The 17961-nt window shown below is 40.4% G+C and overlaps 1 protein-coding gene across 1 annotated transcript in view; it reads left to right on the top strand.

Annotated features, from left to right (window-relative positions):
- Positions 1-3926: 3926 nt before the first annotated feature.
- Positions 3927-17961, top strand: part of LOC138666398 (zinc finger protein 585A-like) — a 70816-nt gene continuing 56781 nt past the window's right edge. Inside the window, exons 1-7 of the mRNA XM_069754626.1 lie at positions 3927-3986; positions 6289-6430; positions 6560-6739; positions 6823-6946; positions 7030-7127; positions 7326-7416; positions 10194-11388. Coding sequence (XP_069610727.1) covers positions 6353-6430; positions 6560-6739; positions 6823-6946; positions 7030-7127; positions 7326-7416; positions 10194-11388 — 1766 coding nt within the window. The 5' untranslated portion in view covers positions 3927-3986; positions 6289-6352. The remainder of the gene's footprint in view (positions 3987-6288; positions 6431-6559; positions 6740-6822; positions 6947-7029; positions 7128-7325; positions 7417-10193; positions 11389-17961) is intronic.

The following is a 17961-nucleotide window of genomic DNA, read 5'->3' as shown; positions in this document are numbered from 1 at the left end:
CTGTGCGGTCACACATCGTAACTGGATGGAGGAAGGTGCTGCATGTTTAGAGACTGCAACTTAATGTCATCTGTTGGTGCCTATTGTGTTCTATGAAGTATATAATGAACTGTGCATAACCCGGTTTATGACTGTATAATAAACCACATGGACTGTTTTTGTGAGAAAAATCTGCCTGTGTGATGGAGTCTATGTCCCCCTTTCTGCCTCTTTAATGTATAGAAACAAATAAACCATTATACTCACCAGGGGCGGACGTAGAGGTCATGGAGCACCATAGCAGAAGTATAATGCACTCTCCATAGTCCTCCATATAGTATAATGCAAAGCTCATAGACCTCCCTATAGTTTAACGTGTCCCCCATAGTCTTCACTACAGTATAATGCATCCCCAGAGACTTTCATATAGTATAATGCACCCCCTAGTCCTCAGTATAATAAAATGCACTCTCTCCATATTTAATGCATAGCCTATAGTCCTCCATATAATATAATGCACAGTCCATAGGTCTCCATATAGTATAATGTACAGCCCATAGTCCTCCATATAATATATCGCACAACCCATAGTTGTCCAGATAGTGTAATGTACAGCCCATAGTCCTCCATATAATATATTGCACAGCCCATAGTTACCCATATAGTATAGCACATAGCCCCATAATAGTCATCCATGTAGTATACTGCACAGACCATAGTCATCCATGTGTTATAATGCACAGATCATATTCTGTTGTGAATTCTGCTCTTGGGTTCCCTCCAGTGGTTGTTGGTGGGAATGCAGTTGTCTCTGACTCGCAGTTCTGGCCAGGTGTATCGGATAATTACAATTCTGACTGGGATATTTAGGTGTGCAGGATCCTTTAGCCCTTGCCAGTTGTCAATGTTTCTTTGGAAGTGTTGGATCTCTGCCTGGCCTCTCCTGCTTATCTGCCAGTTCAGCAAAGATAAGTGTCTGTTTCTTTTCCTGTGGCACACATGCAGTGTGCTTATTTTCAGTACTGTTCGTTTGTTTTTCTTTTGTCCAGATTAGACTGTGTCTGTGTTTTCTCAGTCTGGTTGGTTTCACTGGAGTTGCAGATATACGCTCCTACATCTTTAGTTGGATGTAGGAAGTGTTTTGTATATTCTGCTGTGGATTTTTTGAAGGGTTTTAATACTGACCGCACAGAACTCTGTCCTATTCTGTCCTATCTAGCTAGAGTGGCCTCCTGTGCTAAATCCTGTTTTTTCTGCCTGTGTATGTTTTTTCCTCTCCGACTCACCGCCAATATTTGTGGGGGGCTGTCTATCCTTTGGGGATTTTCTCTGAGGCAAGATAGTATTCCGATTTCCATCTTTAGGGGTATTTAGTCCTCCGGCTGTGACAAGGTGTCTAGGTGTGTTAGGTACACTCCACGGCTACTTCTAGTTGCGGTGTTAAGTTCAGGGTTGCGGTCAGTATAGTGGCCACTTTCTCCAGTGAAAGTTCTCATGCAGCTCCAAAGTCACCGGATCATAACAATATTCCTCCATATAGTACAATGCGCCCCATAGTCTTCTATATAGTATAATTCACAGCCCATAGTCCTGCATATAATATAATGCACAGCCCATAGTACTCCATATAGTATAATGCATAGCCCATAGTCCTGCATATAGTATAATGCACAACCCATAATACTCCATATAGTATAATGCACAGCCCATAGTCATCCATATAGTACACTGCACAGCCCATAGTCCTCTATATAGTATACTGCAAAGCCCATAGTCCTCCTTATAATATAATGTGCCCCATAGTCCTCCATACAGTATAACGCACAATCCATAGCTCTCCATTTAGTATAATGCACAGTCCATTGTCCTCCATATAGTATAATGAACAGCCCTTAGTCCTCCATATAGTATAATGAACAGATCATAATCCTCCATATAGCATAATGCACAGCCGATAGTCCTCTATATAGTATAAAGCATAGCCCATATTCCTCCATATAGTATAATGCACAAACCATAGTTCTCCATATATTATAATTCACAGCCCATGGTCCTCCATATAGTATAATGCACAGCACAAAATTATTCATACAGTATAATGCACAGCCCATAATCCTCCATATAGTATAATGAGCAGCCCAAAGTCTTCCATATAGTATAATGTGTACTCATAGTCCTCCATACAGTCAAGTGCACAGCCTATAGTCTTCCATACAGTATACTGCGCAGTCCTTAGTTCTCCATATAGTATAATGCACAGCCCATAGTCCTCCATGTAGTGTACTGCACAATCCATAGTCTTCCATATAGTATAATGCTCTCCTTATAGTCCTCCATATTAGTATAATGCACAGCCCGTAGTCATCCATGTAGTAGTATGGCCATAGTATACTCACCTCCCAACTGCTCCTCTTCTGAAGCCGGCAGCTGACTTCGGTGTACAAGCGACGGGAGCACATGACAACACTGCCATGTGCCCCCAGTAATGTGCACACCGACATCACCTGCTGGCCTCTGATTAGCCAACAGCGTGTATTGCTGTGCATGGACCCGACGGGTCTCTGCGCCACAATACACTTCAGCTGAATGTGCATCCGAGGACACACAGGCAGCTGAGGTATTTGCTGGCGTCAGTGGGCCCCTCATGTCTACCTCAGATAAATGGAGGACTATATTTTCTGATTTTGTTTTCTTTAGGTAGAATGGAGGATACCCTCTCTATGTCTACTGTACCTCAAACAAAATGGAGACCGCTCTTTTTCTCCATCTGTGTCAGATAAAACAAAGATGTTTCAGCTGTTAGACTACCTCAGATGAAATTCTCTCTTTTTCACTCTGCTTGATATAAGATAACGCTCTCTTTCTCACTCAGTTTACCTCAGATATAATGGAGGATGCGCTGTTTTCTTCACATAACACGGAAGATGCTCTGTTTTCTTTACATAACATGGAGGATGCGCTGTTTTCTTCACATAAGATGGAGGATGTGCTGTTTTCTTCACATAAGATGGAGGATGCGCTGTTTTCTTCACATAACATGGAGGATGCATTGTTTTCTTTACATAAGATGGAAGTTGTGCTGTTTTTTTTTCACATAAGATGGAGGATGCGCTGCTTTCTTCTCATAACATGGACAATGCGCTGTTCTCTTCACATAAGATGGAGGATGCTGTTTCCTTCACATAAGATGGAGGATGTGTTGTTTCCTTTACATAAGATGGAGAATGCACTGTTTTCTTCACATAAGATGGAGGATGCGCTGCTTTCTTCACATAACATGGATGATGCACTGTTTTCTTCACATAACATGGAGGATGCGCTGTTTTCTTCACATAACATGGAGGATGCGCTGCTTTCTTCACATAAGATGGAGGATGCGCTATTTTCTTCACATAAGATGGAGGTTGTGCTGTTTCTACTCTAATTTATATCAGAAAAATCAACGATGCTCATTCTGTGTCTACTGCAGATAAAATGGAGGATTCGGTTTTCTTTATATAAAATGGAGGATAACGCTCTCTTCCTCTCTCCCTCAGTTTACCTCAGATATATTGGAGGAGGTTCTCTTTCTGCCTCAGACACGAAGGATTCTCACTGTTAGCCGGCTCGGCCTCAAATAATATGAACGACAGTCTCCGTCAGCTAAAATGGAGGACACTCAGAAAGCCAACTATAGTGGATTCTCTCATAATCTTCCTGACAGGACTGCGAACTGTCAAGTTTTTCTCTTTTCCCTCGCTTCTCTAGCTTGTCTCACCCCTGGGGGTTGATGGGAGATGTACTTCTGTTCCCTGTACATTTATATAAAGTAGAGAAGTAGCAAGAAAAGTCCATTCCCTCCCCTGCATGTTTATGACAGGACTTCAGTCACATCCAGTCTGTCAGTGAGTATAACAGGCTCCACACTGTTATATATACTCCTCCCCAGATCACATGACTGTGACATCATCACAGGTCCTGTGCACACAGAACCACCATATATGTGGTGTGGGGCTCTGCAGGTGGAGGTATGTGCTTGAGATTCTGTCCGTTTTAGGCTTTATTCACACGTGCACGTCCATAATAAATATAATTTTTTTTTCATGTACATTGCATTTATGCAAATAAGTAAGACCCATCCCAGATGCCGCCCGTGGACAGTCCATTTTCTTCTCGGACCCGTTCACTTGAGTATACGAGTTCCTATGGTGCTCGTTGTCGTTATTTGCATCAAATTTTTCAAAATGGTGCACATGGTATATACATTTTGCTCAAAATTAAAAATGCTCTTTATTTTTTCCTTTAACCTGTTTTGCACCTTTTCTCAGTGCAAAAAGTCACATGTTCCTCTAAAATTAAGAGAGAAAAAATTCAGATGTACATAAATTGAGGTGTGGGAGAAAATGTGGTAAAATTGAGCAAAAAGTGGCAATTAATGAATCAGTTGAAAATTTGGAGACCCCAAAGACAATGGAAAATATAAATACCCAAACAGGGATTTACATCCAAAAATGAGCAAAATGGAAGAATAAGGAAATAATGAAAAACATGTGAAAAACACGAAAAACTAGACATAAAAGGATTGTAGTGATTTTATGTACATCTGACATTTTTGCTTAAATTTTGTGACATTTTATCAGAACATGAAAATTTTTGCTCAAATGCTTAAAGACAAAAATAAAAATCCTTGTTTTATTTTGTACAAAATTCAGAAACTAGGTGTGCCATTTTGAAGAATTTGGTTACAAAAAAGTTACTTATGAAAAAATGAAACCATTAATCTTTTCAGGAATTATGATTATATTATAATATATACGGTATATTGATTAACCCCTTCATGACCTTGGGATTTTTCGTTTTTCCGTGTTCGTTTTTCACTCCCTTCCTTCCCAGAGCGATAACTTTTTTATTTTTCTGTCAATTTGGCCATGTGAGGGCTTATTTTTTGCGGGACGAGTTGTACTTTTGAACGACATCATTGGTTTTAGCATGTCGTGTACTAGAAAACGGGAAAAAAATTCCAAGTGCAGTGAAATTGCAAAAAAAGTGCAATCCCACACTTGTTTTTGGCTTTTTTGCTAGGTTCAATAAATACTAAAACTGACCTGCCATTATGATTCTCCAGGTCAGTACGAGTTCATAGACACCTAACATGTCTAGGTTATTTTTTATCTAAGTGGTGAAAAAAAATTCCAAACTTTGCTAAAAAAAAAAAAAATGCGCCATTTTCCGATACCCGTAGCGTCTCCATTTTTCGTGATCTGGGGTCGGTTGAGGGCTTATTTTTTGCGTGCCGAGATGATGTTTTTAATGATAGCATTTCGGTGCAGATACATTCTTTTGATCGCCCGTTATTGCATTTTAATGCAATGTCGCGGCGACCAAAAAAACGTAATTCTGGCGTTTTGAATTTTTTTCCCGCTACGCTGTTTAGCGATCAGGTTAATGCTTTTTTTTAGTTGATAGATCGGGCGATTCTTAGCGAGGCAATACCAAATATGCGTAGATTTTATATTTTTTTTATTGATTTATTTTGATTGGGGCGAAAGGGGGGTGATTTAAACTTTTATATTTTTTTAACATTTTTTTCAACTTTTTTTTTTTTACTTTTGCCATGCTTCAATAGCCTCCATGGGAGGCTAGAAGCAGGCACAACGCGATCGGCTCTGCTACATAGCAGCGATCTGCTGATCGCTGCTATGTAGCAGAAATGGAGGTGTGCTGTGAGCGCCGACCACAAGGTGGCGCTCACAGCTGCCGAGGATCAGTAACCATAGAGGTCTCAAAGACCTCTATGGTTACAATTCTGAAGCATCGCCGACCCCCGATCATGTGACGGGGGTCGGCGATGACGTCATTTCCGGCCACCCGGCCGGATGCGGTAGTTAAATGCCGCTGTCTGCGTTTGACAGCGGCATTTAACTAGTTAATAGGTGCGGGCAGATAGCGATTCTGCCCGCGCCTATTACGGGCACATGTCAGCTGTTCAAAACAGCTGACATGTCCCGGCTTTGGTGCGGGCTCACCGCGGAGCCCTGCATCAAAGCAGGGGATCTGACCTCGGACGTACTATCCCGTCCGAGGTCAGATAGGGGTTAATCTCACTTTTATTGTCTGCAAAAAGACCTTTGATGTTTGTACCTCAACTTCCCCATATTATTCATTATCTGAATTTTTTATGATCTAAATCATTTTTGATCCCAACTGACAGAGCAAATTCACAAAGCTGTAGATGTATGAGATGCTTTACCAGATTATACAGGCATCACCGCTCCAGTAGTGTTTTATTTTGCCTATTTTGTATGAATTTATCATCTTCTTTCTATTTAGGTTCCTAGTAAATGTAAACTTTTTAGTTGATATCTTCTCCAAAATTTACCTCATTGACCCAAGGATGGATATGGACAAAGACAAGATGGCAGAGAGGATATTACACCTCACCCTAGAGATCCTCTTCCGTCTTACTGGAGAGGTGAGAGATTCTGATGACGTCACATTACATCATTCTTATCTATGGGAATAACAGATGGACAGAACTAGAAAGGTGAGGACTCTGGAAATGTCTGTAGTGAGATTTATTCATGTGTCTCTCCATAACCAGGATTACACAGTAGTGAAGAAGACCTCTAGTGAGCGCTGTCAGGACCCTGTCTTTGAGGGATTGGGAAGACCACAGAGCCCAATCACTGGGCCTCCACCTCACCCCCTGATAAATGAGGACATCAATGACCAGAAGATCCTAGAACTCACCTACAAGATGATTGAGCTGCTGACTGGAGAGGTGACACTGCTGGGAATGCTGGGGCATTATACAGTAATGCTATGAAGGAATCGGGGGGATGACGGTATTATTGTATGTGTCAGGTTCCTATAAGGTGTCAGGATATCGCCGTCTATTTCTCCATGGAGGAGTGGGAGTATTTAGAAGGACACAAAGATCTGTACAAGGACGTCATGATGGAGGTTCCCCAGCCCCTCACATCACTAGGTAATAGACAGGACTAAATACACACGGCCTATAATTATCTGTATGTAAAGAATGAATTCAGTCCCTGTATGTGTTTCCTCCAGATCTATCCAGTATGAGGACAACACCAGAGAGATGTCCCCATCATCTTCTTCCACAGGACTGTAAACAAGAAGATCCCAGTGTTCCTCAGGATCATCAGGTAGATGGAGAGAAGGAGTCATGAGATCTCCCCTATGATGTGTAGACGGCTGTGACGGTCTTGTGCTCAGTCTTGTTTTATCCACCAGTATTCTATGTTTTATACTTGTGTAATGAGAACGGTGGAGATGGCAGGATTAGAGCTGACCATAGATGTGACTTCTCCATCTGTCTGTGACTTTTACAGTATTTGTTTCAGGGTGAAGATCTGACCCATATTAATACTACAGAGACATATGTGAAGGGTGATAAGCGGTGTAAAGAGGAGATTCCTACATATGACTACCCAGGTGAGTAGTAACGACCTGGTCCAGGGAAGTAATCAGAAGCACTTTGCACAGTAGTAATAATATTAAGTGATCAGCGAACGTTCTCGGAAAGGTGTTATCTGAGCATGTTTGGGTACTGATCGAGTGTCTTCGGCATGCTCGAAAAATGTTAGAGTCCCCGCACCTGCAGGTCTCGCAGCCGATCGACAGCCAAACACATACAGGGATTGCCTAAACACATATAACATTTTAACCTCTCATTCCGTGGTCAAAGTGAAGCATTTGACAGAGGGAGTGCTGCGTAGGAGTGTGGCCATATCAAGACAAGTCAAAACAACCTACCGTATATACTCGAGTATAAGCCGAGATTTTCAGCCCACTTTTTTGGGCTGAAAGTCCCCCTCTCGACTTATACTCGAGTCATATACCCGGGGGTCGGCAGGGGAGGGGGAGCGGGGGCTGTGTAGTTATACTTACCTGTCCCTGCAGTCCCTGGCTTCCCCGACGCTGCAGATTCTTCCTGTACTGAGTGGTCACATGGCACCGCTCATTACAGAAATGAATAGGCGGCTCTACCTCCCATAGGGGAGGAGCCGCATATTCATTGCTGTAAATGATCGGTAACTGTGACCGCTCAATTACAGGAAGAAGCTGCAGCGCCAGGAGCAGGTAAGTATACGGGGAGCGCTGCGCTATATTTACCTGCTCCTCGCTCCGGTGCGGCTCCGTCTGCAGCGTCCTCTAGCAGTGACGCTCAGGTTAGAGGGCGCTGTGACGTAGTCAGTGCGCGCCCTCTGCTGAGCGTCAGTGCTGGAGATGGAGCCGCACGAGGAGCAGGTAAATATTGAAAGCGCTGGCGTCCTGAGCGAAGAGAGGTGAGTATGTGATTTTTTTTTTTTATGGCAGCACCAGCAGCATTCTATATGGCACAGCATTATATAAGGAGCATCTATGGGGCCATAAAGAATGGTGCAGAGCATTATATATGGCACAGCATTATATAAGGAGCATCTATGGGGCCAAAAAGTACGGTGCAGAGCATTATATATGGCACAGCTTTATATGGCACATCTATGGGGCCATAAAGAACGGTGCAGAGCATTATATATGGCACAGCTTTATAAGGAGCATCTATGGGGAAATAATGAACGGTGCAGAGCAATATACCGTATATGGGGCACAGCTTTATAAGGAGCATCTATGGGGCCATAATCAACGGTGCAGAGCAATATATATGGGGCACAGCTTTATAAGGAGCATCTATGGGGCCATAATCAACGGTGCAGAGCAATATATATGGGGCACAGCTTTATAAGGAGCATCTATGGGGCCATAATCAACGGTGCAGAGCAATATATATATAGCACAGCTTTATAAGGAGCATCTATGAGGCCATAATGAACGGTGCAGAGCATTATATGTGGCACAGCTTTATATGGAGCATCTATGGGGCCATAATGAACGGTGTGGAGCATCTATTTTTATTTTTGAAATTTACGAGTAGCTGCTGCATTTTCCACCCTAGGCTTATACTCGAATCAATAAGTTTTCCCAGTTTTTGTGGCAAAATTAGGGGGGTCGGCTTATATTCGAGTATATACGGTATTCACAAAAAATTGTATATGGCCCAAAATGATAGTATCAAATATTTTTTTATTGGTATAATACACAAAATATAAAAGATATTAATCAAGTATAGGCACAGTGAGCAAACAAACACACAGCGACAATACAGCAGGAAGAGATGAATGTATAAACTGTCAGATAATTAAGCAGGTGTATCAAATATATAGATAAGGTAAAGGATACACCAAATGTCTACAGAGCCAAAGAGCTACGTATACACATGCATATACAGTATAGAGAGAAGTGTGCAGCAGATATAAATATGAATGTAACTAAATACTTGTAGATATCTCCCACTGGACAGGCACCAGGTCCCGACACGTGTTTTGGCACGTAGCCTTCGTCAGGATAGTGGTGTCAGGTCAGCAGGAGGCACTCTAAATACTGCCCCAGATCAATGGAAAACCCCAGGTGGTCGTTTTTGGCACATGTCACGGATGCACAGCGTGCCACATCCCACCTCCACCTTGTCATCTGAGGGGACCGGATCAGATGACGTCAGCGTGATCGAGGTCTGGTCCCATTATCCAGCTCGGGCTCAAATAGAGATGTGGTGAGGAACGGACCTGCGAGCCGGAACTGCGCATGCGCACTGGCTATTTATGTAGGTTGATTTAATCGCAGGGTGCTAAAGGTTTGCTGTGTACCTGATAGATTGATTATATGCCTAACAGACTAAAATAATTAAAAATCCCCAAATTCCAATAAAAAAAATTTAATTTGAGAAAGCAAAATATTCCATATTTGAAATGCTATATACTATGAAAATATTTCAATATATATTTCCAATGGCAAATCCCATAAAAAAAAGAAACAATATACTATCCCTTAATTGCTGTTTTTGTTTATACTGGTATTTTGATCACTTTTTATTTCATTTTTTTTTATAAGGAGGAATGAACCACAGCTCCTAACTGAAAAATAACAAGCCCTAAGACAGCTGTGTCGACAGAAAAATGAAAAAGTTTTAGTTTCCAGAACAAATCAAACAACAAAAGGGTTTTGTGCAAAAAAAGTAGTAAAACATAAAAAATATATAAATTTGGTATTGTCACATTGACACGCAGAATAAAATGAACATTTGGACTGCAAGCACAATATGACAGGTTCTCTTTAACATTATAAAGTTCTGGTTATATTATTACAAAATAAATCTGTTGTTTTCTTGGCAGATATCTTCACCACGAACTCAGAGAGACATCTGATATCCTCAGAATTTAAAGCTGAAGATTGTGATATGACCCCAGGTACATACGAAAAGTGTGTCATTATCACAGATATACCCTCACCCTTTCACGATGAAGATATATCTTCTGATTCATCGCAGACTGTTAAGCAAAATAAAAGTAACAGAAAGCTAATTAAAGAGCGAAGATCTCACACAAGTTTGAAGACATTTTTATGCTCAGAATGCGGGAAATGTTTTAATCATAATTCCGATCTTGTTACACATCAGAGAATTCACACAGGGGAGAAGCCATATTCATGTCCAGAATGCGGAAAATGTTTTAATCGAAAGTCAAATCTTGTTGAGCATCAAAGAATTCACACAGGGGAGAAGCCATATTCATGTTCAGAATGTGGGAAATGCTTTACATGGAAGCCAACTCTTGCCATACATCAGAGAATTCACACAGGAGATAAGCCATTTTCATGTTCAGAATGTGGAAAATGTTTTGTCCAGAAATCAGATCTTAGTCGACATCATCGAATTCACACAAGAAAAAAACCATCGTCATATTCATGTTCAGAATGTGAGGCTTTTTTTAAATGGAAATCAGATCTTGTTACACATCAAAGAATTCACACAGGGGAGAAACCATTTCTATGTCAAGTGTGTGGGAAATGCTTTAATGACAAATCTAATCTTGTTACACATCAGAGAACCCACACAGGAGAAAAGCCATTTTCATGTTCAAAATGTGGAAAATGTTATAGGACTAAAGTGGATGTCATTAAACATCAAATAAATCACACAGATGAGAAGCCATTTTCATGCCCAGAATGTGGAAAATGTTTTAATTGGAGATCAAATCTTGTCAAGCATCAGAAAACTCACACAGGGGAGAAGCCATATTCATGTTTAGAATGCGGAAAATGTTTTAAGCAGAAATCAACTCTTACTATACATGAGAGAATTCACACAGGGGAGAAGCCATTTTCATGTTTAGAATGTGGCAAATGTTTTAGCCATAAATCAGCTTTTGTTATACATCAGAGAAGTCACACAGGGGAGAAACCATATTCATGTTCAGAATGTGGGAAATGTTATAGGGCTAAAGTAGATCTTGTTAGACATCAAAGAAGTCACAAAAGGGAAATGCCAATACATAACAACTTCATAAACAACAAAGAGCTCACACCGAGGTAATTTTTGGTCTTCTACTCGTACAATAAACCTATTGTTTTTAAGATGTTTATTTCTTCTGCAGCATTAAAAGACCCATAACATTTTTAGTTTTCAATTGACAGAACTGTATGGTGGCTTTTTTGTGGGTTGGGGGTAGGAGGTTGACAAAGTTATAAGTACTCCAAAAGATTCACTGAAACTGTGATTTTCCTTTATTGGCCATAAGCAGCATAAAAATAATAGGTCACAATCTTTTTTTTTCATTGCTTTAAACGGACTGTCTTAAATCACAAAACCATAAAAAAATAATCCATTTAAACTGAGTCTCATCATCACATATAATCGATCCCATATACATATTTATACAATTCTAGAAAGAAATTGGAACATACTCCTACAAGATCCTTCATGAAAGGGTTTTCTGAAAAAAATTACATTTCGTCAAGACCCTCGACAAATATATATTTGGCGCCAAAATGGCACAATACCTCGGACCTAAAATCTACAGGTCCTTCTCAAAAAATTAGCATATAGTGTTAAATTTCATTATTTACCATAATGTAATGATTACAATTAAACTTTCATATATTATAGATTCATTATCCACCAACTGAAATTTGTCAGGTCTTTTATTGTTTTAATACTGATGATTTTGGCATACAACTCCTGATAACCCAAAAAAACTGTCTCAATAAATTAGCATATCAAGAAAAGGTTCTCTAAACGACCTATTACCCTAATCTTCTGAATCAACTAATTAACTCTAAACACATGCAAAAGATACCTAAGGCTTTTATAAACTCCCTGCCTGGTTCATTACTCAAAACCCCCATCATGGGTAAGACTAGCGACCTGACAGATGTCAAGAAGGCCATCATTGACACCCTCAAGCAAGAGGGTAAGACCCAGAAAGAAATTTCTCAACAAATAGGCTGTTCCCAGAGTGCTGTATCAAGGCACCTCAATGGTAAGTCTGTTGGAAGGAAACAATGTGGCAGAAAACGCTGTACAACGAGAAGAGGAGACCGGACCCTGAGGAAGATTGTGGAGAAGGACCGATTCCAGACCTTGGGGAACCTGAGGAAGCAGTGGACTGAGTCTGGTGTGGAAACATCCAGAGCCACCGTGCACAGGCGTGTGCAGGAAATGGGCTACAGGTGCCGCATTCCCCAGGTAAAGCCACTTTTGAACCATAAACAGCGGCAGAGGCGCCTGACCTGGGCTACAGAGAAGCAGCACTGGACTGTTGCTAAGTGGTCCCAAGTACTTTTTTCTGATGAAAGCAAATTTTGCATGTCATTCGGAAATCAAGGTGCCAGAGTCTGGAGGAAGACTGGGGAGAAGGAAATGCCAAAATGCCTGAAGTCCAGTGTCAAGTACCCACAGTCAGTGATGGTGTGGGGTGCCATGTCAGCTGCTGGTGTTGGTCCACTGTGTTTCATCAAGGGCTGGGTCAATGCAGCTAGCTATCAGGAGATTTTGGAGCACTTCATGCTTCCATCGGCTGAAATGCTTTATGGAGATGAAGATTTCATTTTTCAGCACGACCTGGCACCTGCTCACAGTGCCAAAACCACTGGTAAATGGTTTACTGACCATGGTATTACTGTGCTCAATTGGCCTGCCAACTCTCCTGACCTGAACCCCATAGAGAATCTGTGGGATATTGTGAAGAGAAAGTTGAGAGACGCAAGACCCAACACTCTGGATGAGCTTAAGGCCGCTATTGAAGCATCCTGGGCCTCCATAACATCTCAGCAGTGTCACAGGCTGATTGCCTCCATGCCACGCCGCATTGAAGCAGTCATTTCTGCCAAAGGATTCCCGACCAAGTATTGAGTGCATAACTGAACATTATTATTTGTTGTTTTTTTTGTTTGTTATTAAAAAACACTTTTATTTGATTGGATGGGTGAAATATGCTAATTTATTGAGACAGGTTTTTTGGGTTATCAGGAGTTGTATGCCAAAATCATCAGTATTAAAACAATAAAAGACCTGACAAATTTCAGTTGGTGGATAATGAATCGATAATATATGAAAGTTTAATTGTAATCATTACATTATGGTAAATAATGAAATTTAACACTATATGCTAATTTTTTGAGAAGGACCTGTATTGTTCCATTTGTCATATCCTGGAATATAAAAGGGGAATATTGATAAAAAGAGGAATTAGCTTTGAAAAAAACCTATGTTTTTTTAAAACTATTTTATTTAACAAAATCACCTTTCACAATGTTTAAAAATTCTAATTGTTTAGAAAAACTTTTATCCTATTCTGCAAAATGATAACTCCTCCACATCAGTTTTACCATCTCATATGGTGTAAATTTTCATCCTTTCAAAGATTTTTTTCAGTTTAGGAAAAATATGATAATCAGATGGGGCCTAATCAGAAAGGCTGCCATGTGGACAACTCTATACTGCCATGTGATTATGGAATTTCTCCTGATGAACCCATGTTTGGGGAAACGCGTCGAGAGTCTTTTTGGTCCATGTGAGGAGTCATTGCATCGGGACCCTCAACCATATATATACCACAGACTAACAAATGAGTATTAAGTGCATCATAGAGGTACCTTTATCATAGGGGCGCATTTTGCACCTTTTGGTCTGTTTCTTATAGCTGGGTGGTATATCAGCGGATTATGACATCTGAACCTGTGTTTTGTTAGTATGTTGTTCTTTAGGAGTACCAGTAAATTCCCAATATGTTTATGGGGTTAAGTATATGGTATTATGATGTTGCTGGAGACCTAGACACTCATTTTCTATGTATCTATATACCTGTTACTATGCGCATGGGGGGTGAATGATACTTTCTATCGCCTTACTTACATCACATTTTTGGTTGGCCTTATCTTTGTTATAAAATACAATATATCATTACATTGTTATGACAAGCCGTCAGGCTTTCTATTTCTAACTATCATCTTATAGGCATAATTAGGAGACTAGGGATAGCCATCGCACGAGCCATTCTGGTATTTCTTAGGGTGCCAACCTCCGCATCTAGGTAGGCATAGTTAATAGAATATAGTGTCTAGGGATATATCACCTATATCTGCACGTCTATTGTATGAGTATATGACAGCACTGTTTTGTAACTGGTACTACTATATGTTATGTGAAGGTGGGCTTACCTCTTTATCTTTTTTATAGAGGTTATTAGTGTCTGGGTAGACATCACCCATCATCATCAGTGGTGGATATCTCCCTACTATTTTCTAGAGCCCTAACCATATAGGCTGTTCTACTTTTGGGTATTTTTGTGTACTTGTTCTTTAACCCCTTTACCCCCAAGGGTGGTTTGCACGTCAATGACCAGGCCAATTTTTACAATTCTGACCACTGTCCCTTTATGAGGTTATAACTCCGAAACGCTTCAACGGATCCTGGTGATTCTGACATTGTTTTCTCGTGACATATTGTACTTCATGATAGTGGTAAAATTTCTTTGATAGTACCTGCGTTTATTTGTGAAAAAAACGGAAATTTGGCGAAAATTTTGAAAATTTCGCAATTTTCAAACTTTGAATTTTTATGCAATTAAATCACAGAGATATGTCACACAAAATACTTAATAAGTAACATTTCCCACATGTCTCCTTTACATCAGCATAATTTTGGAACCAATTTTTTTTTTGTTAGGGAGTTATAAGGGTTAAAAGTTGACCAGCAATTTCTCATTTTTACAACACCATTTTTTTTTAGGGACCACGTCTCATTTGAAGTCATTTTGAGAGGTCTATATGATAGAAAATGCCCAAGTGTGACACCATTCTAAAAACTGCACCCCTCAAGGTGCTCAAAACCACATTCAAGAAGTTTATTAACCCTTCAGGTGTTTAATAGGAATTTTTGGAATGTTTAAATAAAAATGAACATTTAACTTTTTTACACAAAAAATTTACTTCAGCTCCAATTTGTTTTATTTTACCAAGGGTAACAGGAGAAAATGGACCCCAAAAGTTGTTGTCCAATTTGTCCTGAGTACGCTGATACCCCATATGTGGCAGTAAACCACTGTTTGGGCGCATGGGAGAGCTCGGAAGGGAAGGAGCGCCGTTTGACTTTTCAATGCAAAATTGACAGGAATTGAGATGGGACGCCATGTTGCGTTTGGAGAGCCACTGATGTGCCTAAACATTGAAACCCCCCACAAGTGACACCATTTTGGAAAGTAGACCCCCTAAGGAACTTATCTGGATGTGTGGTGAGCACTTTGACCCACCAAGTGCTTCACAGAAGTTTATAATGCAGAACCGTAAAAATAAAAAATCATATTTTTTCACAAAAATTATATTTTTGCCCCCAATTTTTTATTTTTCCAAGGGTAAGAGAAGAAATTGGACCTCAAAAGTTGTTGTCCAATTTGTCCTGAGTACGCTGATACCCCATATGTGGCAGTAAACCACTGTTTGGGCGCATGGGAGAGCTCGGAAGGGAAGGAGCGCCGTTTGACTTTTCAATGCAAAATTGACAGGAATTGAGATGGGACGCCATGTTGCGTTTGGAGAGCCACTGATGTGCCTAAACATTGAAACCCCCCACAAGTGACACCATTTTGGAAAGTAGACCCCCTAAGGAACTTATCTGGATGTGTGGTGAGCACTTTGACCCACCAAGGGCTTCACAGAAGTTTATAATGCAGAGCCATAAAAATAAAACAAAATTTTTTTCCCACAAAAATTATTTTTTAGCCCCCAGTTTTGTATTTTTATTTGTCCTGAGTATGCTGATACCCGATATGTGGGGGGGAACCACCGTTTGGGCGCATGGGAGGGCTCGGAAGGGAAGGAGCATCATTTGGAATGCAGACTTAGATGGATTGGTCTGCAGGCGTCACATTGCGTTTGCAGAGCCCCTAATGTACCTAAACAGTAGAAACCCCCCACAAGTGACCCCATATTGGAAACTAGACCCCTCAATGAACTTATCTAGATGTGTTGTGAGAACTTTGAACCCCCAAGTGTTTCACTACAGTTTATAACGCAGAGCCGTGAAAATAAAAAATCTTTTTGTTTTCCCACAAAAATTATTTTTTAGCCCCCAGTTTTGTATTTTCCCAAGGGTAACAGGAGAAATTGGTCCACAAAAGTTGTTGTCCAATTTGTCCTGAGTACGCTGATACCCCATATGTGAGGGTAAACCCCTGTTTGGGCACACAGGAGAGCTCGGAAGGGAAGGAGCACTGTTTTACTTTTTCAACGCAGAATTGGCTGGAATTGAGATCGGACGCCATGTCGTGTTTGGAGAGCCCCTGATGTGCCGAAACAGTGGAAACCCCCCAATTATAACTGAAACCCTAATCTAAACACACCCCTAACCCTAATTCCAACGGTAACCCTAACCACACCTCTAACCCTGACACACCCCTAATCCCAACCCTATTCCCAACTGTAAATGTAATCTAAACCCTAACCCTAACTTTAGCCCCAACCCTAACTGTAGCCCCAACCCTAACCCTAGCCCTAACCCTAGCCCTAACCCTAGCCCTAATGGGAAAATGGAAATAAATACATTTTTTTTTATTTTTCCCTAACTAAGGGGGTGATGAAGGGGGGTTTGATTTACTTTTATAGCGAGTTTTTTAGCGGATTTTTATGATTGGCAGCCGTCACACACTGAAAGACCCTTTTTATTGCAAAAAATATTTTTTGCAATACCACATTTTGAGAGCTATAATTTTTCCATATTTTGGTCCACAGAGTCATGTGAGGTCTTGTTTTTTGCGGGACGAGTTGACGTTTTTATTGAAAACATTTTCGGGCACGTGACATTTTTTGATCGCTTTTTATTCCGATTTTTGTGAGGAAGAATGACCAAAAACCAGCTATTCATGAATTTCTATTGGGGGAGGCGTTTATACCGTTCCGCGTTTGGTAAAATTGATAAATCAGTTTTATTCTTCGGGTCAGTACGATTACAGCAATACCTCATTTATATCATTTTTTTTATGGTTTGGCGCTTTTATACGATAAAAACTATTTTACAGAAAAAATAATTATTTTTGCATCGCTTTATTCTCAGGACTATAACTTTTTTATTTTTTTGCTGATGATGCTGTATGGCGGCTCGTTTTTTGCGGGACAATATGACGCTTTCAGCGGTACCATGGTTATTTATATCTGTCCTTTTGATCGCGTGTTATTCCACTTTTTGTTCGGCGGTATGATAATAAAGCGTTGTTTTTTGCCTCGTTTTTTTTTTTTTTTCTTACGGTGTTTACTGAAGGGGTTAACTAGTGGGACAGTTTTATAGGTCGGGTCATTACGGACGCGGCGATACTAAATATGTGTACTTTTATTGGGTTTTTTTTTTATTTAGATGAAGAAATGTATTTATGGGAATAATATATATATTTTTTTTTTCATTATTTTGGAATATTTTTTTTTATTTTTTTTACACATTTGGAAATTTTTTTTTTTACTTTTTTACTTTGTCCCAGGGGGGGACATCACAGATCAGTGATCTGACAGTTTGCACAGCACTCTGTCAGATCACTGATCTGACATGCAGTGCTGCAGGCTTCACAGTGCCTGCTCTGAGCAGGCTCTGTGAAGCCACCTCCCTCCCTGCAGGAC

This window comes from Ranitomeya imitator, chromosome 2, assembly GCF_032444005.1.
Source record: "Ranitomeya imitator isolate aRanImi1 chromosome 2, aRanImi1.pri, whole genome shotgun sequence".
Taxonomy (NCBI): domain Eukaryota; kingdom Metazoa; phylum Chordata; class Amphibia; order Anura; family Dendrobatidae; genus Ranitomeya; species Ranitomeya imitator.
Note: the sequence above shows the minus strand (reverse complement) of the source record. Positions and strands in the feature narration are given on the sequence as shown.